Source organism: Pogonomyrmex barbatus, unplaced genomic scaffold (assembly GCF_055798465.1).
Source record: "Pogonomyrmex barbatus isolate J1 unplaced genomic scaffold, ASM5579846v1 scaffold25, whole genome shotgun sequence".
NCBI lineage: Eukaryota > Metazoa > Arthropoda > Insecta > Hymenoptera > Formicidae > Pogonomyrmex > Pogonomyrmex barbatus.
Genome location: NW_028297122.1, coordinates 523,497 through 550,504, shown reverse-complemented (window position 1 = coordinate 550,504; position 27,008 = coordinate 523,497). Strand labels below are relative to the sequence as shown.

Sequence of the window (27,008 nt, the reverse complement as noted above, 5' to 3'; positions counted from 1 at the left end):
AGGAATGCTGGACATTAAACGGAACACCGGAAAAAGATAATAGAAATTCAGAAAAAATTTTTACTAATTCGCGAAAAGAAAATTTTAAAAATAAAAAAAGCGAAACCGGCAAAAGCAAATTGATCGCCCCGCGTCCCGCGTCAGAGTATCGCGTGGTACACACCAAGGGGACATCGCTCGGACTAAACGCGATCACATTATCTGTTACGGAAGTTAACGGTAAAAAAATAAACTTCTTATTTGATACGGGTGCATCAGCGACGATAATAAAATTGAAATATTTATTGGATCACGTTCTAATTTACGAAGAAAGAACTAAATTAACCTGCATAATAGGACATGATAATAACACTAGGCAAATACGACACTCGGTATATATAGTGCGAGATAACGCGCCAATGGAATATAAATAATACGATATAATAATGTGATCTTAGGATCGGACTTCATTTGGTGATATATTATATAACCGCATTTGATCATAAAACAAATTCTGTACAATTCAGAGATACAAATTTCAAGCTCTATCCATACAGGCGTGTGATCTTAGGGCCGCGCAGTGAAACAATCGTGCAAGTCACGGTAAATCAAAATAAAACCGGATTGACGAAGCCAGAAGAAATGATGCTTGGATGTTGCCTAGTCAAACTACAAAATTATACATTTTCAATTAGCATACTAAATGTAACAGAAGAAGAAAAAATTAGTTAAGTACCGCAAGTAACACTAAAAGATATAGATATGGAAGAAACATGTAACACAAAAGTCTGTAAACGCAATGCAGAGAGTAAAGGAGTAAAAATACAAACATAATCTTTCGAGAAGAACGAATACAGAATTCATCACGCACAGAGCATTTAAATCAGAAAGAATCAAAATCTTTATTAGAATTATGTCGCGAATATAACGACGTGTTTCACTTAGAAACACATTAACGCATGCATAACAAAAATAGAGCACAAAATATAAATATATATAGTACGAACAAATTCGTCACTGGTAAACGTACGCCCTTACCGTTTGCCCGAAAATGAAAACGAAGTAAATAGACAAATTCAAGAAATGCTAAAGCATAATTAAGTCAGTGCTGCACTATTAGTCGTATCGAAAAAAGCAGATGCTTTCAGTAAAACGAAATTATGAATTGTGATTGATTTTAAGAAATTGAATGATCTCACAATCGGGGACTCATTCCCATTGCCCAACATAATATATATTTGATCAGCTGGGCAACGCAAAATACTTCACGACATTAGTGTCGGTCCACAATAAGTATTTAATTTTTAAGTCGTAAGAAATTGACCAATCATAGTCGATTATTCTTTTCATATTCGATTATAATTGGTCAATTTCTTACTTCTTAAAGCTTAAATCATCTATTGTGGACCGACACTTAGATCTTATATCAGGTTAAGTTACCGTCGGATACCAATGGCGGAGCGAGATAAAAATAAAAAACTGTTTTCTCTACATCCTACGGTCATTATGAATTTAATAGAATGCCATTTGGTTTGAAAAATGCACCTGCGACTTTTCAACGCCTAATGAATTTAATCTTAACGGGACTACAAGGGATTAAATATCTAGTACCTCGATGACATTGTAATATATGGTCCTTAAGGAACGTAACAAGCCTTAAGGAATATAAATGTCGGTCCACAATAGGTGATTTAAGCTTTAAGAAGTAAAAAATTGACCAATTATAATCGAATATGAAAAGAATAATCGACTATGATTGATCAATTTCTTATGACTTAAAGATTAAATACTTATTGTGGACCGACACTAAGGAAGCCATAAGGAACGTAAGGAAGTCTTAAGGAACATAACAAAAGATTAGAATTAATTCTTCGCTTAAGAGAAAATAATCTAAAGCTCCAATCAAATAAGTGCGAATTCTTATGAAAAGATGTAATCTATTTAGAACATATAATTATAGAAAATGGAATTTCATCGGATCCAAAACTACACTCTCAAAAGGGTAAAGGACGTGCAATTATTCATTGAACTAGTTGGATTGGACTATAAAAAAGTTATTGAAGATTTCTCACGAATCGCTAAGCCGTTGACGAAATTTAGAAAGAAAAGAGAAAAATTTGAATCGACCACAGCACAGCAAAATGCATTTCACACGCTAAAAGACAAATTAACAACGGCATTAAAATATCCCGATTAAAATATCCGTATTAAAATATCCCGATTTTACAAAAGAATTTCTTTTAACGATAGATGCATCGGACTATGCAATAGGAGCCGTTATCGCAAGACGAGGTAAGTCAAGATCAACCCGCATATTATATACGCCACCGTATTATCAAGCGCGGAGCAGAATTATAACACGATCGAAAAAGAATTACTTGCAATAGTATGGGCAGTAAAGCATTTCACATCCTACTTATACGGGACAAAGTTCAAAATAATTACTGACCATAAATCTTTAATATCTAATTATTCAATATAACAGACCTCGATTTGCGTTTAATTAGGTCGAGATTAAAGTTAGGAAAATACAGTTTACGAAATAATACACAAAGCCAGGAAAAGCCAACGTTAACGTCGATGCATTAACGTGGCTGCAATAATGAAGGAACAACAGATTGACGCCGCGCCAGAAAAACAATACAAAGAAGAAGATAAAAAATATATGAGTACCATGACGCACCTATAGGAGAACACCAGGGCGTTGAACAAACAGTAAACAGAACTCGAATACATCACAACTGGCCAGGACTAAAACGAAATGTTGAGCAATACATCTCAAAATGTGACTATTGCCAGAAAAATAAATTGCGTGCAAAATAAATTGCATGCGTGCGTGCGTGCGTGCATGCGTGCGTTCGACGCGATAAAGCATTTATAATATTAACAGATACATCAACAAAACTATTTGAAAAATGCGCCTTAAACATCGTAGGACCTTGCCCGTTACGACAACGGGAAACAAATATATACCAACATTTCAAGATAATTTAACAAAATTTAGTAAAGGTGTTCCGATACCAAACCAAAAGGCTACAACAATAGCCAAGAAATTCGTAACAAAAATGGTCGTAACAAAAAACTCCTAACAAGATATTAACCGATCAGGGAACAAACTTTGTAAACGAGTTATTTAAAAATATGTGCAACCTCTTGAAAATACAGAAATTACAGACAACGGCTTATTATCCAGAAACAAATGGAGCTTTAGAAAGATCGCATCGAACGCTAACAAGCTAATACTTGCGACATTATATCAACGAAGACCAGACAGATTGGGATGAGTGGATAATGTATACGATATTCGCGTAACACAATACCGCATATACTCGCATACTGCCACCGGGTTAATGGCGTTCGAGTTAGTCTACAGGCATCATTACATACGGCCGTAACTAGCTCACCCAAATCTTCATATACATACGATGATTATGCGCAAGAGCTTCGCGAAAGAATACGAGCGAATCAAATAGCAAAAGAAAGCGAAGGAAAATAAAAGACGAAAGAACGCTACGATAAAAAGACGAAGACAAGTCTAGCAAAGAAGACAAAGTGCTATTGTATGACGAGACAGTACGCAGAGGATGATCGAAGCAAGTTGATGCATTATGAATCAGATCCTATGTAATATTAGAAAAAATAGGCAATGTTAATTACAAAATAAAAGCGGGCCGCACAATAAACGTACACGCGAACGTACATGCAACTACAAGCGTTCGTGGAAAATTAAGAGAAAAGTAAACATAAAATAGATAATAAAAAGGAAATGTTAGAATTTACTAATACGAAGAGCAACTATAAAATCCTGTATGGTCCACAAGAAGTTATACACAAACAGCAAAAGTAATCAGATAAACTAAGCAATTAAAACTAAGCATATTCACGCACGCACGCACGCACGCACGCGCGCACGCGCGCACGTACATAATGTTCAAACGAGCGACGTCCGAATCTAAGAACGCGCCGGGCAAATTTGTAATGACCCAGCGTAAATCATACACTACTGAATAATCCTCCATCACAATATTAAAATCGCGTGGAGATATCCTTACAGTTAAAAAAACGACGAAAAGGAGACTAATATAATATAAAATAAAAAGCAAGCAGAAAGCGGTTATCATAAAGAAGACATGACTTAGAGAAAGAAAAAGAGAGGAAGAAGGATAAACACTGTGAGAAAAGTAAATACAAAAGATTCACAGAACAACACTCCTTAGTTAAGAAAGCGAAATAGGAATAAAGTAATAATATCTGAAAGAAAACGCGTTCTCTCGATACCAATTCTCGATACCAAAAAACTCTTCTTAGAGAATAAGAAATTTTAATTTAATATTACAAAATAAATCATGCGTACAATTCGATTAAAAAGAATTTAGCAAAATCAATAAATAAAAATAAAAAAACAAAAAGAAAGACTCATCGAAGAAACGTCCAATAGGAATATCCAAAAAACTAATCATTAAAGATGATCACTAAACATAAGCACTACACTAAAACGTAAAACTAAAATAGCAATTATTAATACTGTTCCGAATTATTCCCCGAAAGGACATTCCCCGCCTCCGTACGATTATCTATTGAATCATTTTCCGCACTAACTTCTACATCAACCAAAACTGTCTTAGGCATACAAATAAATAACTCATAGAGTCCTACAGACTACGGCAATTCTATAATTCCAACAGCCAGGTCATTAGAAATATCAAATAGAATCCGTCGATGTGAAAAATATCATTATAGAAACAGTTAACAATCCGCAACCATTCTTGTACGCGACGAAAATGCTCCCGAGTTGCTGGATCACTCAAAAATTCTTCCAGTTTCGCATCATCCCCTTCTGAGAATATAACATTGGAAGGCACTCATCATTAAATGAAACATCAGGCGACACATCGCGCTCAGAACGATTCTCGCGTGATCCCATGTTAATTCAAAGAAAACGTTTTAACGACTGACAACATGCAGTTACAAGTCTTATTACAAAAAAATGAAATATTAGAAAGCTTATAGAAAACTGCAATGAATATCAATTTATGGAAGTAAAAGTAGAAAGGTTTTGCTCTTTAAAATAATCCCATGCAGATTATTGCATGATCACTTTACAAAATTATAATGATTTCAATTATAACGGTTTAATTGTATTAAAATTTTCAAATTCGAATGTGCATATTTTTATAGGAAATAAAATTTGAAAAATTTGCTTTCAATGAAAGTAATCTAAAAATGACAAATGTAAAAAGTCGCTTACTTTTTAATTTTAGATAATTTATCTGAGAAGAATCATAACTTAATACAATAAGGAAAAAGATTAAGATATTCATAATCGAGACAATCTTAAGTACAGTCTTAAAATTAATTATAAAAGAGCATTTTAAGATGTTATTTATAAATACTACACAATTAGGTATAAGGGAACGAAGAGCGCGCGCCTGCCCTGAGCGTCACAGCTAAGAGCACTTATTCGTCAACTTTAACCAACTCTCCTGCAATGACTACTTATCGCACGCAATTTTGGACGACCCAGCGTGTCGACATAGCCACTCGGCGCTTGGCGATGAGTGGGGCGCACGCAGCGAGAGGAAAGATAGCAGCCACTGTTCACGCTTCCTGTTTGTATTCCTACGGGTCAGGCGGGCAAGCGTTTTCTTCCCGCTCTTATTTGTGCGATTTTAATATTTAATAATTCAATAATTATTGCGAATATCGCAAAATGATATGACATTTTCATTTATCTCGCTCCCGTGTACCTTCTCACGAGCGATGTTACACCTGCTACGGGACACCATGTATATATACACACATTAATTTTCGCAATAATATCTTACTAATAATAAAAAAAAGTTATGTTAACACATATTTTAGGAAAAAAAAGAATCGTAGAGTCCACTGGACATAAAAAATAAAAAAACATCCATATTATTTCCCATAGTGTTATTTCTATATCTTAAAAACATAACATAAAAAGTTTATGGCAGTTTAGAGCTTGAGAAAAAAATGTTAGAATGCTGAATATGCATCATTTAAAAATTAATATTAAAGTTAAATTTTATTTTTTTAATGTATATCTTATTTTTGAATAATTCAATGTATAACTATTGTATAATTATTATTTCAAAATACATACTTGAATACTTGGAGCTGGTATCATGCGGTTAATAGAAAATACTGTTTTCTCAACTCCATCACCTATGATGCACTGACAAACCGAAGTAATTCTTGAGTCATTCACTGGTACATCGCAGAAGTTGCATGCACTAGACGAAATGAAAAAAGAAAAATAAGAAATAGTTTTTCATACAAACAATGTATATAATACACACACACACACACACACACACACACACACACACACACACACACACACACACACACACACACACAGACGCGCGTCTATGTGATGAGTATGTAAGAAAAAAATAAGAAAAAAATAATATAATATAAATAAAATATATATAAATACATACTAGCCATTTACTGTGTAATATTCAAGGACGAAAAGATAATAACAATATTTCGGTGCTTCGTTATCTCGGCATTCTCGCGCACATTCTTCTGGTGTTGAAAACTGTACGTAATTTTGGGTTTCTGTCCACCACCAATATCCTGTTTAACACATTAAAATACATTTTTTTAAATATATTATATATTTAGAAATTCATATCGATAACTTTCCCAAATTATACTTTTTCATTTCTATACATTGTAAACATATCGAACTTATGATATCACATTAGATACAAGAGATTTTAAACAGATATAATTATACAGTTATCAACAAAATTACACAAGACCACAGAAAAAAGTATTTTATTCTGGAAGGAAGACCAACTGTTTCCTATATATTTTGATGTGCTGAAACAAAATCCGTTTCCTAAAAATTTATATTACATCACATTTATAAAATACACGTGATAAAAAGATTCAAAATCACATAATTCACATCGCAAATTAAAATAACATAGATTATAAATTCTTATTTACGTAGAATCGCAATCATAAATAATAAACTAACTAAACCAAGTCTCTTGAACTCTCAATTTATAAACCCCAAACCCATATATCCCAAATATCCTTGAAAGCAAAATCTCAAAATAATCCGACCAATGAAGGCAAGACCTCAAAATGATCCAGCCAGTGAAAGCAAAATCTCTAAATGATCCGGCCAAAGAAGACAATAGCTGGAATTAATCCAGTCAGTGAAGGCAAGCTCTCGAAATAATCCGATGAAGGCAAGGCACAGATAAACCAATAATCTCATTAACCTCCTATTTTTTACTCTTTTTGTATGATCGTATTTTTTCTCTTCGAATGACTTTTGAATTGCTTTATTGTTATGTGTCAGTTTCTTTCTTGTAGATTTTTTTCGTAACCAGTAATCCGCCATCATATTTTTATTCCGTCTATCTTGGTATTTTCTCTCGATCTCCTTCAGGCTTTGATGAAATCGCTCACCATATTCTTCACTATAGAGTCCTAGATTTTCGGGAAAGTAAGAGTGGAGAAAATCCAATTTTAAATTCATAAAATATTCTAATTCGTTATAGTTCGATAATATAGTTTCGACGATTCTTTTATAGTTCTTACCTTTGTTGTTACCTAAGAACTTTTCCGTCATACTTTTAAAACTTTGTCAAACTGCTTTCTCAACGTTATTCATTGTAACTGTAAACTGATCAACTTTCATTAATGTATTTATCCGTTGAAGATTCCTTTCTTCAACTTAGCATTCGATATATTCAGAAATATTTTTAAATATTTTTAAATATTTTTTATCAAAATATTTAAAACAATCTCCTTCCTTAATCAAAGCTTTGACAAATTGCTTCATTAGTCCCAGCTTGATATGGAATGGAAGTAATACATTTTTAGATCAAACTTTTTTCAATTACAATAAATAAAAAAAAGCTAATTAACGAGCAACGAGATGAGATGTATTTAAAGATGTATTTAAGCGAAATAAATCTATTAAAACAATTCGCATAATCTGCTTGATATACAAACATTTCGACTTACTTAATCTTCAAGGTGTGATAATATCAGTGATTAGATATATCTAAGATCAATACGAGTGTAATTAAACAATAAATAACGATAAAAAGCAGTCGCAAAAGTAAATCAATGGATCGGAGATTACTCAAGAAAATAAATTTTAAATCTAAAATAAGTCATGAGCATAGACGATTAAAAAATATGTATATAAATAATTAATTTATATATAAAAATCAAGTAAATAATTAAAAAACTATAAATAACAATAAAAGATAGAAATTAAACGGTTCAATTATGCGAATAAAACTAATTATCATAATTAATTCCTCAATTTCATATGAAAAACAAATTAGGTCAAAGAATAGAACGTTATATAGCCCAACGATTAATATGTAGTCAACCAGTAAGAGTTTCCAAATTTGCATGATTGAATTGTTACAGTAACAGTAAAAATCTAAAGTGATGGAATTAATTACATAATGATCAATAAGCATAAATAAGATGTCGCAAAAAACGCAGCACAATATTTACAAGTGGAATCAGTAAAAACATATTTACAAATGTAATAATGCGTTTAACATTAGATTGATAATCTCTTATTCCGAAACAAGATTATAACATTCATAGAAACAAATAACTTAGTCGTCAATTTCCAACGGATTTATATAAGAATACGTAAACATGTTTATCAAGATGTATTATTAATTTTTCATAGAAAGTTCGTTTAGAATATTGTGAAGTAAGCACAACCGAGTAAAAGGTAGTACCTTTGTTTAAACTGAGATCTTTTTTTGTTCCTTTACGTGAATCATTTTAGAGATGGATGCTACAAGAGAAATAAAACAAATAATGTTTGTGCGTGTGTGAGTGCATTGCCTGTGCTATCCAGGATTAATGATGTGGATGTGACAGAAATTTGATCTTTTGTGTATGTGTTTGCTTTACGTATGTGTTGTTGTATATAATATGTGCGAATGTGTGTTTGTGTGTGAATTTGGGTGCATGCATCTGCATGTATTGAATACCTTTTAAATAATATTCATAACTATTACACACACAAGCACAAAAACGCAAACACATTAAATATTCATACGGCAGCCACACACACACACATACACATACTTATACATAAGTGATAAACCTCATGTCTACATTGTTGGCATTGGATTGCGTTAAAAATGGGTATTGCGTATACAACACACCCGGACTCTCTCCCTGCACGCACGCACGCACGATATATATAATTCTGCACTCCTTGTATTGTTATACATTATCTTACAAATATTTAACTCGTTACAGGAGCGCCTACAATTTATAGTTAGAGTGATAGATAGTCGTTTTAATTTCCTCAATGCCATGCTTCTTATTAATACAGAGAGAAGAATCATTTTCGATTATTACACAAGCAAACTTTCTCGGAAAGATGTCTCAATTATAATTCCCACTATTGGTTCAATAAAAAAATAGGAATTATCACTGATATGGTAGATAGAATTTTAAAAGAAAATAATTATTAAAATAATTATTATTGCTTGGATTGGAAGGAAAAATTTTTTAATTGACACAAAGACAACATTTTTTTTTATTTCTTAATGAGAAAACACTACGTTTGTAAAATAAAATAATATTTTTGCAACAATAAAAATAATATTATTTTATAAAATAATTTCTTTCCATTAACTCCGCCACGTGTGGTACACGTCATATGCGATGGTCCCAAGGATAAAGAAGGAGAGTGAATGATTAGTAAATGGGTCTTAGTGGCAGTTCATGTGTCGAGCAGGTGCTGCTACTAAATACCAAGTAATCGTCCGAGTCGATTCGTCGATGCCACAAATCCTATCCCTAGTAGGATGAATGAGGGCGAGTTTTTGGCGCCTTAAAACCACTTTGACTGATGGTAACCCCTACAGAAGAGTCCCCGACGCTTTAGGATAGGGGTTATGCGAGAGGCTGATGACCTCCCCATAAAAAAAAATCTCTTGATACGAATATTCAGCAAAACGAAGCCGGATTCTCTAGATTCTCGGAAACGACTTAAATAAAGAAACAAGGATACAATTACAAGAACTTACGCATAGGAACATGGAATGTACAAATAATACTAAGATCCGGAAGAATGCAAGTGATTGCGACCAAGCTGATTAAATTTGGAATGAATATTACAGCTATACAAGAAGTAAGATGGAAAGGACACGGAGAAATCCAAAGCTATTCTCTATTTTATAGCGATGGAGAAAAGCAAGGATTATATGGTACAGGATTCATTATTAAAAAAAGGGCTAGACAGACGCTACAATTTGAACCAATAAACAACTGAATATCTAAAATCCGATTATTGGAAAAATTCACCAAAATATCAATTCTCAACGTTTACGCCCCTAGGACGCGGAGGAGAATAATGTGGAGGTCTTCTATGACGCATTATACCAAGAGTGTCAAAAAATACATAGTCACGATGTATTGTATATATTCAACGATTTTAATGCAAAAATTGGTCCGAAAGAATAATATAAAAGAATAGCTGACACAGTCTACATCAAATAACAAATCCAAATGGAGAAAGAGTATGCTATTTGACGGAAGCACAAAACCTAATCATCGGTAGTATCTGCTTTCCACGGAAAAGAATATATAAAGACACATGGAAGATTGGCAGCCAAAACTTTAACCAAATAGATCATGTCTTAGTATCAAGAAGATGTCTCCTTTGTCTGCTTATACAGAGGAATAAATTGCAACTCCGACACTTAGTTGCAACAATAGTAAGACAAAGAATAAGTAACACTAAACGCACAGGACACAGGCCAGAGAAATGGAATGTAGACCTTTCAAAGAAGATACTAGGAAGCAATAGAAGAGGAACTGAAGATTGAAAATGGTGAACGAGGTTGAACGAGAGTGGAAGGAAGTTAGAAGAGATAAGGAAGGCGATAGAAACAATTGGAACGGTCAGAAGAAAGTTGAATTCTGATTGATTTGGTAACGAAAGTTTGAAGACAATCAGAGAAAAGGATGAAGCAAGGAACAAGTTTATGCAGCGAGAAATAAAAAGTATCTGGGAAGAATATTGCATGAAGCGAAGAAAAACCATCAAAATATGCAGGAGAAAGAAAAGGGAACTGTATAATAAAAAGCTGCAAGAAATCGAGGATAGTAGTAATAGACGATTATATATAGAAAGTTCTATAGAGAGGCAACTCGCTAAAGAATTCAGATCAAGAGAAAACATGTGCAAGGATAGTAAGGAAAAGGTGCGAACAAACGAATCGGATATATTCAAAAGATGAAAAGAGTATTTCCATGATCTATGGAGTAAAGATAGAAGTCGCAATAACGAACGAGATCAGGAAATAGGAAGATAAGGATTACATAACCGCAGAACCTAAAGTATCAAGCCCAACACTAAATGAGGTCATTCAGATAATAAGATCACTCAAGAACAAGCCCCTGGAAGTGATACAATCACTTCTAAGCTTCTGAAGAATATCGGTCAGAAACTATGGACCTGCTTACATAGCTTCGTGAATATAATTTGGGAAAAAGAGAGGATCCCCGAAGATTGAAAGATGGGATTTATACACGCCATATGTAAAAAAGGGGACAAATGTGATTGCAAAAACTACAGAGAAATTATATTATTGAACGTATCCTACAAAGTGTTCTCCTATCTTATATACAGAAAATTAAATGTATATGCTGAGGAGATACTCGGGGACTACCAATGCGATTTCCGCTCGAACCGCTCCACAATAAATCATATTTATATGGTGAGGCAAATACTTGAAAAAGAACAGAATATAACATTAATATAAATAGTCTGTTCATTGATTTCTTAGCAAGCGTTCGATACAGTGAACAGAAGCAGATTAGTGTTAAATCTGAAACTTATGTATCCCAACTTATGAGTATCCCAACGAAACTAGTCAAAATAATGCAATTAACATTAACTGATACCAAAGCAGCAATAGTTGGTCAAGATATCGGATTTCTTTGAAATTAACAGTGGAGTGAAACAAGAACACAAGGGACAGGAACACAAGGGCAATCATGGAATGATTATGGAATTCCAACCAACAAGGAATAGACTGAGAGGAAAATTGAGGAATAGAGAAATAGTGATTAGAGTGTGTGGATCTGAGAAAGATGAGGATTGGAGAGTTAGGATCACAGATACAGAGGACTGATATAAAATCTTTGAGGAAGCCAAAACACACATAGGTAATAGTGAGGAGAAAGAAGAAGAAGAAGAAGACTTTCTTTCCATTAAAAAGTAATACTTTTATATAATAATTTTTCATATACACATGTTGCATGTGCACATTACACTTGGTGAATTTCTTTTTACCTTTTTATAAAAAAATAATTTTGTTGTGATGTCACTTATTTTGTTGTATTAAGCATCTAATAAACACTATATATTTTTTTATTTTTTTTTGCAACATGATTACAACATAACATAATAATAAATTCTATACAAACTTATATATTAATATATAAAAGAATATAAAAAGTAATTAAGCGATAGAGAGAAACTATAAAAACTTCTTTAAATAATAAAATATTATAAAAGGAAACACAATTAACAGCGGTATAATGAATACTATATTTTATCATAGCTTGTTAAAACTTTTTGGTAGAAGTAATATATAAATAACTTTAGCACTTCTGGACAATTACTTTTTAACTTGCGTATCATAAATTTTTATTCAACATTTTCTCTCTCTACATATATTTGTGTATGGCCTTTCTCAATATCTGAGCCATGATGAAATATAGTTTATTACTTCATACCACTATTAATACCAAAACGTATTCTTCTCGCTTTGTCTCGATTATCTCGACTGATTATCCGTCGAAGACCGTCGATCACTGAGCGGAGTGCGACACGACGTCGCAAACCGGCGCAATTTAATGCGTCAATTTAATGCGTCGCATGCGTCATTTTAATCTTGCCAAACATAAGGATTGTTCGAAAATGATTTATTTTGGAAAATCCGCGAGCGAATTTGGTGAATTTATGAGTCTTACGGAACACTACCCGCGCCGCACCAAATACCGCGTCGCGGAGCGAACATGTTCCCCGCACTGCGCCGAGTATCGCGTCTCCGAACGTCCTGCACCGCTCTGAGCATCGCGCTACCAAATTTCTATTCCTTTCCCACTCTAATTACCATTATCTATTTTGCAATATTCCTTAGCACCACTGCGGAGAGCTCTCCTCTGAGATCGATCAATCCGAATCCGATCCATACCGAAATACCGTGGCCGATCTCGGATAAAAAGAACTCACTCTCCATAGAAATCATCCATTCGGTGAGTCCTCGGAGTCTCGAATGCAACATCTCATCAGAGAAAAGCCTAAGAGATATCGAAATCCTAAATCCGAATACCTAGCAAGGTAGCCACAAGTACTGAAGTATTCTTCACGGCCGAGTACGCTCAACGATAGAGCCTCCGTTCCAATCACCGCTCGCCGCTCTGAACAATGCCGAAGCGTTCCTCCGCACGGCCGAGTTCGTTTGGCTTCAGAGTCTCTAAACTCCATCCGAACACATGGTGTGGACCAAGGTTCTCCCTGGCGCTATCAAGTGTTCTTGACAAGAGTAGCGAACGTTGGTTTACCTTCCAGTACCAGGGTGCTCCCTAGCATAGGCGGGATACACGACGGGACAAGCCTCTACGGTCAAAGGAATACGCGGAATCGGGAACTCTCAATATCCTTGTTGTCAGAGTGACAGCATCCCCGAGATTCACTCTATCACCTTCAGAAAATCCGTATAGAGGATATTAGCACGTAACGAATTCGGGAAAATCAAGTATTTGCTAATAACTTACGATAAGCATGTAAGCGTCCCGCGCGCGTCTCGTACATACCGCGTCAATTCACGCGGACACGACACTCGGATATCGACCGTTCAAGCGAAAACACAAATAAAGAAAATAGATAACAATCACACAAAATTTGAAATCGATAAATTAGTGATAGGAAGACTCTTAAATTGATAAAAATAGTAAATAATGAACCAAGGACTAGTAAGAGTCAAGCGCGGATCTTATTGCGTATAATTTAATAATTATTTAAAATAATAATTAAAACATACACGATAATATAATAAACGAATGTTTCGGCTTATTTTCGAACCATCTTCAGCGCAAAGGAGCGGTCTTACATACAAATAGAGGAACAAAAACCGATGTCAGTGGCAAACAATCAGCAAAAATTGTGGTCTGTAGGTAACATCCAATGCGCGTTCCCGAATGAATCTTCGTCCATGAACCCAATTGCATGATTGGAACCATATTGTATGCAATAATCTGCGATAATATGAAAAAAATTTACAGAAAAACATAATGAAGGGTACGAACCGAAGGTAATCCGTCAAAAAGCACAACCGAGAACTTACTACAGAACCACATCATTGAGCGGAGAAAGCAGAACGCAAGCAGTATACACATGTACGGAAGTCAATATACAAATGTCCAGAGAGAGCAATTTAAATAATATGATCAAAAAACGGTCCAACTTTAAAAGTATATGAAAAATTTTATAAAAGCGTTATAAGGAAAGAGCAATAAATGTCAGGTACGCATATCAAAAATAAAATGATCAAGATTATCGCCGATAAAACACTGTGACTAAACAATAAACAAATAAGCAGAAAAATAATATAATATTGCTGTCAATTATTAATAAAAACAGAATATGCCCGATTCAATAATTCGATGTCGGTTTTTAAATTTAGACCGTTCTTCTATTCCTGAATATGTATCATTTCAGATATACGTTTATTATATGATCTCTCCACATCCAGAACTCTAACACAATCCCAATCGAATTCATGTCCCGTTAACAATCTATGTTCGGTAATTGAGCGAGTGGACGAACTGCGATTAATATGATTACGGTGTTCAAACAATCTAGTATTAAGTAATCGTCCAGTCTGATCCACATAGAATGCATCGCAATCAAGACAATCGATTCTGTAGACAATGTTGCTTTTCTGTGAATTTGATAAGGGATGTTTTTGTACCTTAACAATGTTCCGAAGTTTGTTCGTGTTATAAAAAGCTAATTTAAAGAAGAAGATTAGAATTTTTTAAAATGCTGTTAAGTTTATCCGATATATGAGAAACATAAGGAATGGTGAACCACACGAGTTTATCGTCCATCTCCTCAGTTGTCGCATCGAGATTTGAATCATGATTCTGTTTGTGTATAAGAAACTTTAATCTTTTGTTAATATTATCGAATATGAAGTTCTTCGGATTATTGCTAAGTAAAATGTTAAACGTATAATATCTGAAATGATACATATACAGGAACGGTCAATATACAGAAGAACGGTCTAAATTTAAAAACCGACATCGAATTATTGAATCGGGCATATTCTGTTTTTATTAATAATTGACAACAATATTATATTATTTTTCTCCTTATTTGTTTATTGCTTAGTCACAGTGTTTTACCGGCGATGATCTTGATCATTTTATATTTGACCGCTGACATTTATTGCTTTTTCCTCATAATGCTTTTATAAAATTTTTCATATACACTTTTAAAGTTGGACCGTCTTTTGACCATATATTATTTATATTATTCTCTCTGGATATTTGTATTGACGTACATGTACATATTGCTTCTGTTTTCTCCGCTCAATGATGTAGTTCTGTGGTAAGTTCTCAGTTGTGCTTTCCGACGGATTACCTTCGGTTCGTATTCTTCGCTATGTTTTTCTGTAAATTTTTTTCATATTACCGCAAATTATTGCATACAATATGATTCCATCCGGTCATGCAACTAGGTTTATGGACGAGGATTCGTTCGGGAACGCGCTGCCTACAGACCACAATTTTTGCTGATTGTTTGCCACTGCACCGGTTTTTGTTCCCCTACTTGTATGTAAGATCACTCCTTTGCGCTGAAGATGGCTAAAAAATGAGCTAAAACATTCGTTTATTACATTATCGTGTATGTTTTAATTAAATAGTTATTAAATTATACGCAATAAGATCCGCGCTTGACTCTTACTAGTCCTTGGCCCATTATTTACTATTTTTACAAATAAAGAACTTTATACCTCGCCCGCAATACAAATGATCTATTTGCCGCTTATACAATAAGATACATCACAACAACATCGCAAATTATTTATATCAATATTTTTACCAAATAATCTACAAATCTACAAATTTACAATCTAATCTACAAATCTATCTCTTTATATCTCTCGCTCCCACTTCCTCACCGACAACCGACTCAGAATCTATCCGCGCGAGAAAAGTGAAATCATTTTAAATAGGTTCAACTATTTAAAATGATCGCTAGATCATTTTAACTTCTCCCGTCGCGGTGCGGATAGGTTGGGCGCGGAGTAGCTCATCGGCGGGACGGGTTTTGTCGGTCGTAGAAGCAATTGATCGAAATTTCTTTTTGTAACAATAGAATAAAATTTATTGTAAAATAAATTGAACAACAAATAACAAGAGATGTAAGTGTTATCCATCCAAATGCTGATATTAAGCGCTGGATTATTTGTGCGCGTACGATAGGAATACGTATGCCTGATGCATGTGTATTTCACAATACTATATATTTCGCGGGCGGATTATTGTTCGGCCAGATCGCGGTATCGGGTCGAGATTTCGGCACTCACGGTCGCGGTGTTTTGCGTTCTAAGGCGGTTGCGAATTGTCGCGAGCGTGGTTGCCTAGCAACGGCGGTCGTGCATCGCGCGGTTGTCATTGATTTACGAAAGTTGACGTGTATGATTTGTTCGCAGATACTTCGGTGGGACTATTAGATTCTTGGCGGCCTATGATTGCAGGGATCGCGATGCGTAGAAATGGTTGCTTAGAGATCAGCGAGCGCATGCCGATTTCTCGGATACGCTCTAGAATGGACCAGCGATCGGCCGAGAATATTCGGACGGTGGCGGGAAATCCGCGCCACTGCGATGCGCTTTTTCTGGAAAGCTCGCGGAGCACGATCAAGAATGGACCAGCGATCGGCCGGGAATACTCGAGACGGAGAGGCAAAGCGGAGGGGGAAAAGCAGAGAGGGAGGCAATACCATGCTATAAAGTTATGTTGATGTTATGTAACAGTGCAATGAAGTTATGTTGTTATATAACAATTATATTCCATTTTAGTCACATGTTATATTGATATACTATCATACCATGTGATTTGTTGAGTGAAATTACAACTAACATAGATGTTACATGTAACGTACATTCAATATAACGTATTATATTCTGTTTCATTGTGACAATGTTGATGTTATAATATATAATTTGTGTTTACTGGGTAAATGCTTTCTGATAACATTTATATGCAATAAATATTGTAATACTGCATTTGCATAGCATGAAATACAAAACCAAGCAATATTTTGTGGAGCTTTTTCATTTGACGAAAATAATTGATAATTTTGATGATCTATAGAACATCTTTAATTTTACAATAACTATTATAATATCTAAACTATTATAATATCTTTTGAAGCAGTAATCATTTCTGATTTTGGTATATGTTGGTTTATGTATACTGGTCAACAAAATTACACAGCACACAATTTTTATTAAAATTTAGCATAATTTCAAATAACGTAACTCCGCAAAAAATTACGTTTCGTTTATTATACTTATAGTTTATAATTTGCGTTCGTATTATATCTCGCACTATTTGGCATGTGACGCATTTATGGCACCGTTTTCGATTTTCGTTTTTTTTTTCTTTCTTTCAATAAAGAAGAGAGCACTTCGCGTCGTCACGTATGAATGTACTCATCGTGCCATTTTTAGCAATAATGAGAAGTTGTGTTAAAACGATTTGCGTGGTTCGCGGATCGGTATGTTTCGTGGGATAGCATCAATCGGGATGTTAGGATTTCGGAGAAAAATAACATAGAAGCGTTTAATATGTACACTTATATATATTTTAAACAATTTGATAACTATTTACAGCTACTGATTGGTAGGTTACAAATTTCATTTTCTATTTACAATATTTAGGTCGTTATCCGGAATTCAGTCTTTAAATCCGAGAATCGTGTCCATTGTTCTATGAAAAACTTCGCGGATTTCGGGAATCTTCACAATAGTTTTGGCTCTTCCGCGAATTCTGCGCGTCGCGAAAATAAGCGTACGATGCGCGACGGTACGCGGGATCACAGAATGCGCGGTATTAGTCGCGTGACTGAACAGCTGATTACTTGTCAAGCGTTTCGTCTCATCACAGTCTTTTCAGATGAATTGTTCGGGCTGGAATCAGGACTTTGAAAATGCTGTGGTTCGGAGGCAGGAAGTTCCCTGCTCTGTCACCACCAGCGATGGAAGTTTGCATCCAAAGGCTTGCTTTGGGGTCCCAAGCTAAGAAGCGCTTTAGCTTGAGAGAAAGCTTGCTTCGGAGATGAGAGCGATCGGCCAGAAACTCCTAGGAAGCGCCCTAAATCGCTTTCGGAATCAGGATGGGTATAATGAGATCAGAATTCTCTGCTGAATTCTCTGCTGTCTCATCGGTAATAGGCGAAAATCATTCGTCGAAGTCAACTAATATACCCGAGTCGGCCGTAAATCGGGAAGAATCGGATACAGGTCGGCCGAACTCGGATTCTGAGGCTGATGATTTCACTGGTGATGATTCCGCCAAGAGATTCGCGAGATTCTCCGAATAGGCTCGGTGATTTCGCGAATATATTCGGTGGTCCGGTCGGTAGCGGAGCCAGCGACGAGGGTCTAACGGATTATTGTGATTCACTCGTCGTTCACGTGAATTCTCACTATTCGAATTTTAATTGTAGCAAATTGGTTGACGCGAATTATCTGACGAGATCACGGAGGATCGCCATGTCGTATCCCGAGATGGTCGGTCGGGGACGTGAAATACAATTTTACGCCGTTTCAAATTATAATTTAATTACAGAGAAAGAGGTGATTCAAGCGCATTGTTACATGTTATTATTCCTTAATTATATTTCTGTTAAAACACACTTGTATTTAGCTACTTAAATAATTTTTTATCTACGTTGTAAATCGTTGTTAAATTTTGAAATGTAATTTAAATAAATCTATAAATTTTTCATAATGTTTTCATTGTGAATATAACATTGTAATTTATTAACTAAAGCATAGTAAATTTTTAATTTATTCCGAATTTTTAAAAGAATTTCGGAATATATATTATTATGCAATTGTATTAAGATTTATTTTATTGTTTATAATCTTTATATATAAAATTAATAGTTTATAATGAATATTATCTATGGCGATATGTTTGCCACGTCTCCTAAAGCCGAACACGCGTATTTAGAAAAACACACGTATACACGCACACATGGTCGGGTCACTCGGAATCGTTAGGTATTTGCGCGGAATCGAGCAACAAGTTTAACGACGGTACTTTCGTTTCTTTTCGAAATGGAGATGCCGCTTAATTATTTCGAGCAGATAATTGTTTGCATGTATCCTTCCGATTGTCCCGACATGTAAAATTTAGAGAGATTTAGTTAATTACTGGCAGTCGAGAAATTAAATAATTAGTAACGTTAATAATAAATAATCAGAACATTCAATTTGTAACGAAGAATAATAACAAGAAAAGTATTTTGACGACAGAAGAAACATCTCGAACAAAGGATGATAGCCGAACAATCGATCGGACAAAACGAAAGATTCATTCTCGAGATTTAGAGGAGCCAAGGTGTGTCGCGAGAGTAGATTTTTGTAATACCGGAAATAATAAAGTAACACGACGTTAAACGCAGAATTTCGCTTCATTCTCATTGTTTCTATTACACTCATTAATCCATATTGTCAAAGTGACCCCGATTAAAAATTATTGTAACTTTTTCTTTTATTATTATATATTTAATAAAATCGGTGATCGCGAGTGTGGTGCAATTATAAAGATAAGTCGAGGATGACTTTCGTGTGACCGATGTTTAAAAAGAAGTTCGGTTAACCAAAAGATAAAAGCGAGCTAACATTAAAAGAGTGCTAACGCGAGATGAGCCGATCCAGCAATCGACGGAACAGCAGCAGCATTTTTTAGAACAACAACGATTGCAATTAGAGCAAGAGAGAAGAGCGCTCAAGCAGCAACGACTCCAATTGATGCAACAGCAGCATTTATTGCCTGTGCAGCAGATGGCGGCGGAGCAACCGCAGAGTTTCGTCGCGCCGGGAGCCGAGGTAAGTCGAGTAGGAATGAGAATGCCCGAGTTCACTCCAATCGATCCTGAATTTTGGTTTAATATCGTAAACCGCAGTTTTTTGGCCGCCGATATTACAGTAGACGCTACGAAATTCGGTTACGCTGTCACCACGTTGAGTCCGCGTTATGCAGTAGAAGTGTGCGACATCATTATGAACCCGCCTGCGTACGAAACTTTAAAAATTGAGCTTATCAAATGTCTTAGTTTATTCCAAGAGCATAAGATTTGCAGATTCCTAGAGTACGAGGAATCATATGTATTTGTATCAGAGTAGAATCAATTTATATTTAATTTTTTATACATCATGGCAGAATCGAATTAGTTGACTCCGATGTCCGTAGTTAGTTCGTAGTCAGTATTTTATTTTAATATATCTTATTTTATCATTATTTCTTTTATTTTATTTCATCTATTTATTTATTTATTCAGTTATGTATTTATCCATTATTTTATTTCACTGTATTTCTTATTTTATTCATGTAACTGTATTTCTTCTTATGTTATTTATTTGCTTATTTATTTTATTTTATTTATTTTATTTGCTTATTTGCTGTATTCGAGATCAATATGACGAATAATCAACGTGAAATAACAGCAGAATAGATATCAATGACTCGACTGGCCAGTTTTAATAAAATTTAGATAGCAAGTTTTATATTTTGTAGATTCACATCTACTATTTAGTATTTATTATATGTTATTATACGTTATTAATATGTATATGTTATTAGCATCATTTTAATATTTCACTTCATATCGTGAGTAAATCACTGGCAGGGGGGTACTATGGCGATATGTTTGTCACGTCTTCTAAAGCCGAACACGCGTATTTAAAAAAACACACTTTTACGCACACATGGCCGGGTCATTCGAAATCGTTAAGAATATTTATGCGGAATCGAGCGACAAGTTTAACGACAGTACTTTCGTTTCTTTTCGAAACGGAGATGCCACTTAATTGTTTTGAGCAGAGCAGATAATTGTCTGCATGCATCTTTCTGATTGTCCCGACATGTAAAATTTAGAGAGGTTTAGTTAATTACTGGCAGTCGGGGAATTAAATAATTAGTAACATCGATAATAAATAACCAGAATGTTGTACCCCGGATGGGCTACAACGTTAATTTTTAGAGATAGTCGGGTCCGTTAAGCCTAAGGAGTTGGGATTCCGAGCAGGATCAAACGAATGGAAGGAAATCTTCTTAAAATCACTAACACACTTTCTTTATGATATTTGATTTATTTAACAATTGCACAATTTCTTGGATTTAATATTTATATTATTTCTTTCACACACGGTTAAACGTCGGCGGGCGCGTATCGCGTTACTCTGGCGGCCGTCGACCGAGTATGTCACCTGAGACGTTGATAGTACGGCTCGCGTGAACTTCGCTGTGCTCGTGTAATATCTTGCGCGATAATTATAGTAACGATTCCGAACGACACGTAATGTTTGATTGATTCCCGACTCTGTCTATTCCGCCTTGTGTAACCGGTTATATAGTCTGATCGATGCCTGGTCAGCATTCTGATCGATTGCGTCGATCGGTTGCGTGATATTGATTAATCAATATTACGCTCGATTTGATCATCAAATTTAGGAATTTGCTGATAGACTTTTTCGCAATGTTCTCGCGATGCATTTCTGCGGTCTTTCGAAAGACTGGTCGCGATTTCGGCGGTCACACATTTGTGTCATCTTTCGAAAGACTTTTCGAGGTTCATGCGTCCTAATTTTGTTGCCATGCGGACTACTTTTATTATTGGTTGTAGACCTGGCTACAACAAGAATTATAACCATTCAAATTGTAACGAAGAATAATAACAAGACGAAAAATATTTTGATGACAGAAGAAACGTCTCGAACAAAGGATGATACCCGAACAATCGATCGGACAAAACGAAAGATTCATTCGGTCTCGAGATTTAGAGGTGCCAAGACGCGTCGCGAGAATAGATTTTTGTAATACCGGAGATAATAAAGTAACACGACGTTAAACGCAGAATTTCGCCTCATTCTCATTGTTTCTCCTACACTCATCAATCCATATTGTCAAATATCAATATGTAAAATGCAGTAAAATACAGATTATATATAATAACAATTTTTATTTTCATATTGTCAGTAACTGTGATTCATTCATATTAACAATAATTTATATTATCAATAGCTTATATTTTTCATTGCATACACTATCGATATATATAACAATAATGAGCGGTAACCAAAAAATGTTGGAGACGCTCGACCACCATATCGAGGACGATAGAGTACGATAGTATCTTTATTTTCTTTTCGCAACGCGTCGAGCGTGAGAGAATACAATAGTATCTCTATCCTTTTCTCGCAACGCGTCGAACGTTTTCTTCCTCATTCTTTCACTCTCTCTCTCATTTTCTCTCATTACAAAATACGAAAGCTGAGGAAACCGAACACGAAAATGGCTTCTGAAGAATCAATAAGAATCGAACTTCTTAACAAAGACAATTATGACACATGACATACAAATGCAGGCGTTATTAACCCGAAACGATTTATAGGGTTATGTATGTGGAAGCGTGATCAAACCAGAGGCCGCAGCAGCCGAAGAATTGTGTGAGTGGGAAAAGGAAGATGAAAAAGCCAAAGCAGACATCATCTTATCGATAAAGCCCTCCGAATTAAAACAGACCAAAGACTGTAGAACGTCAAGAGAACTTTGACTAAAACTACAAACGTTTTACCGATCGACCGGATCTGCGAAGAAGGCTACTTTAATCAAACAATTTATGCTACAAAAGATGACAGAAATCGAAGATATTCGTAATCATTTTTCTAGATTTTTCGATACAGCCGACAAATTTGGTGAAATGGATGTCGACATTAATCTGAATCTTTTGTGTGTAATCGTGATCTTTTGCTGCTGTATAGTTTGCCGAAAAGCTATGCAAATTTTCGATGTGCAATCGAAACCAGGGATACATTGCCGACACCTGAAGCGCTTAAACTGAAAATACTCGAGGAAAATGATTCAAGAAAGAATAAAAATCGAGTAAGTAACGATTCTAACCCAAATGTGATGTTCGCAAGAGGAAAATCAAATAACAAAAGAGGCCAATGGCACCGAAAAAAAGGACAAAAGGTCGCAAAATTCGGAAAGACAGGAGGCATTCAAGTATAAATGTCATCTCTGCAGAAAGATTGGACATAAAGCAGCTGACTGTACCGAAGAAATACGACGGAACAATGATGCAAACGTCGTTGACCAAATGTCTCTCTGCGTGACGACGAATGACTTAGTCAACAAAAATGTAAGCCCATGATTGGTTATGATTTCAGAAGCAAGAAAACGAAGGAATTAACGAGTCTCGAAGCGCTTAACGTGGAAAAACATGGCAATCCCGAGACATGGTGCACAGACAGCGGTTGTACCTCGCACATGTGCAATAAACGAGCTCTTTCACATCCGATTTTTCAAAAAAATATGAAGAAGTGAGTCTCGCAAATCACATCTTCAAAAGTGATTGGAAAGAGGTTAATATTCTTCAATTTATCGCAAGATGGTCGCGATAAAATAATTACATTGAACAATGCGCTTTGTGTACCTGACTTGCGTCTAAATCTTTTATCAGTTAGCAGGATTTGCGATAAAAATATGAAAGTCGTGTTCGACAAAGACGAGGCAAGAGTAACAGACGAGAACTGGAACACACTGCTACGGGCAAATCGAAATGAAAATAATCTTTATTGCATTCAGCTCAAGCCACTGGAAAGCAGCGAACGTCGAACTCAAAAACGACAATAATGGTACGTCTCCAGCGACAGAAATGTGTCACAAACTCATGGGTCACTTAAACTACAAAGATCTCGCCAAAGTTGTCAAAGAAGACAAGGTTACAGGACTGAAGCTCGGAAAAAGCGCGAAAAGCAAGACCTGTGAAATATTTGCCAAAGGAAAAATGACGAGGAAACTATTCATCAGAAAAATGTCTCGAAAGATTGACATGCTAGAAATTATACACACGGATATCTGCGAATCTTTCGCTAAGTCTAAATATTTCATTGTACTTATAGATGACGCATCGAGATAGTGCGAAGTTCGTTTCCTATGGCAAAAGAGTAAAGCTTTGGAAGCGTTCAAAAGATATAAAGCACTGGTCGAAAATCTCACCGGAAAAAGAATGAGATACTTGCAATCTGACAATCGAGACTGATCGAGAATATATGAGCAACGAATTCGAAACCTTTCTAAACAATTGTGAAATTCAGAGACGACTGACCGTGCCTCACACGCCTCAACAAAATGGTACAGCAGAACGCAAGAACCGTACGCTGCTGGAAATGGCACGTTGTCTCATGCTGGAGTCATCGCTACCATCTTTCCTTTGGGCCGAGACCGTAAATATGACAAATTATTTGCGCAATAATGTCCTAGCAGGAGCTTGGGTGGAAAAATTCCTCACGAAGTATGGACAGGAAAGATCCCTGATCTAAGTCACTTAAAAATATTCGGAAGCTATGTGGCTGCATTCGACCTGCAACCCCAAAAGGACAAGTTCCAAGCGCGATCTCAAACAGCAATTCTCGTTGGTTATTCGGTAATCTCGAAAGGCGTGTATGGATTCCGGAGAAAAGATACATAGAAATCACCAGAGATATCAAAGTATTAGACCCTGCGCTATGCTTATAGCCCTGCGCTGGATTCTATGGAGGAAAAACCTCCGAATGACACACCAAAGGACGAAGAAAAATCCGACAATGACGAAGTGATTTTTCCAACGAGATCCATATAAGCCAGGAATGTCAACGGCAACGAAGAGATTCACCCCACTGAACGAGGTAGATTCAGAAGGCAGTCAGAGTGAAGATATTCTAGTAACGACAAGAAGAAAAAGAGGGAGACCTCGTTTCGAACGAACAGGTCGAAGGGGAAGACTCCGAAAATTATTTAATACCGTCCAATCGATGCAACAATAAATCGATTTCATCGGATTGAGCGAGATATCCGTCAAAGAAGCGGTACACGGATAAGACGTCGAAGAATCGAGCAATCGCATCCGAACTAAAATCAATAATAAAAAATAATACATGGAAATTAGTACCCTGACCGGAAACTGCACGCATAATAGGAAGACGAGTAATACTACGTCCAAAAATTCGCTCAGGATGGAACAATCGAGAGATACAAAGCCAGAGTCGTAGCGAAAAGTTACGCACAAATACTAGGCATTGATTTCGATGACACGTTTGCGCCAGTCGCAAGATTGGAGTCGATTCGTCTAATCACATCGCTGGCGACTAAATACGGGATGAAGATACATCACCTTGACGTTGCAACAGCGTTTTTAAACGGAACCCTGAACGAGACTATACACATGGAAGTTCCCAACCATATTCATCGAGGATTACGCACCTTGATAGAAAATGAACCACCGAAGAGTCATGTGAGACAGAAGGCTATCGAAATGAAGCGCAAATTGAAAAAAGGAGATAAAGTTTGTCTACTAAAAAAGGCTCTTTATGGACTCCGTCAAGCTGGGAGATGCTGTACGAGAAGTTATTCGAAAAATTATCGGATTTCGATGCCACGAAATTATCAACAGATCCCTGTTTTCATCAAGAAAGACAGGAAAGACATGATACTAATCGCTACTTACGTTGACGACATTTTAGTCGCTTGCAGAGAGAATACATCGGTAGATGATCTACTGAATCGACTCGGACAGAACTTCGAGATAAAAAATCTCGGTATCACAAAATCCTGTCTGGGGATACAATTCTACCAGAGCAAAGATGGAATATCGATAAATCAGCGAGGATATACAGAAAGCATTCTAAATCGCTTTGGAATGGCTAGCGCCAAAGCAGTAGCCATGCCACTGGAAGTTAACTGTAAGTTGGACAAGGCCGACAACGATATGAAAGAGACCGATCACCCTTACCAAGAATTAATAGGTTCACTCATGTATTATACTTGTCGGTCAGTACCAGACCCGACATAGAGACCACGCCGTACATTTCTTGAGCCAATTTAACACTTGTCACGGAGAAAAGCACTGGTGTGCAACGAAGCGTGTGCTACGTTATTTAAAGGGAACAACAGTTTGAGATACTCTAGATCAACCGGTCACATCAAAGGATATGTGGACGCCGATTGGGCGAACGACCCGATCGATCGCAAATCGTATACAGGATACATATTCGTTTTGAATGGTTCTCCAATCTCTGGGCATCGCGTAAACAGAAGACGACGGCAACGGAAGCCGAATATATGGCACTGTGCGAAGCCGCAAGGAAAGCACATTTTCTCCGTCGATTTCTAACCGAGATCGGAATCGATAACGAACCAAGAATAGAAATTTTATGTAACAACAATAGTGCAAGAAAATTAGCCAAAAATCCTGTCTATCATGCACGCTCAAAACATAGACGTAAGACCATTTTGTGCGAGAAGCACTGAACGAAGGCGTATTCGACATTACGCACGTTAGTACCACGGACATAGCCGCAGATTTCCTCACGAAAGGAGTACCCGCTCCAAAGTTCCGTCTCTGCCTAGAGCTGTTGGGTATCATTAAAAAAAATCATCTGAAGAGCCGTAGCTACGATGAGAGGGAGTGAAGGAACGTAAACCGATTTGCGTTCCTCTAATTATAAAGACATCTTAGCGACACACTTCAGACACAATCGAAACTGGCGACGCTAAACCCGAGCAACTTCTCATGCCACTATACGCCGTGCTACGAACTCATTATCACGTTCTTTTTTACTTTTCTAATCCTTTTTCATCTTGATAGTCTCACATAAATATTATTCAATCTTAGGGGTCTGTCATTTACCCCC

The 27,008-nt window shown here is 36.0% G+C and overlaps 1 protein-coding gene and 1 pseudogene across 1 annotated transcript in view; one reads left to right on the top strand and one right to left on the bottom strand.

Moving 5' to 3' along the window:
- LOC148936275 (uncharacterized) overlaps nt 1-27,008 on the top strand; it is a 125,436-nt pseudogene that overhangs the window by 27,998 nt on the left and 70,430 nt on the right.
- The window catches only part of LOC105430555 (multicopper oxidase 3-like), a 163,070-nt gene that overhangs the window by 91,056 nt on the left and 45,006 nt on the right, over nt 1-27,008 (bottom strand). Inside the window, exons 2-3 of the mRNA XM_089078634.1 lie at nt 6,444-6,582; nt 6,104-6,233 (exon numbers count right to left, since the gene is read on the bottom strand). Coding sequence (XP_088934760.1) covers nt 6,104-6,233; nt 6,444-6,582 — 269 coding nt within the window. The remainder of the gene's footprint in view (nt 1-6,103; nt 6,234-6,443; nt 6,583-27,008) is intronic.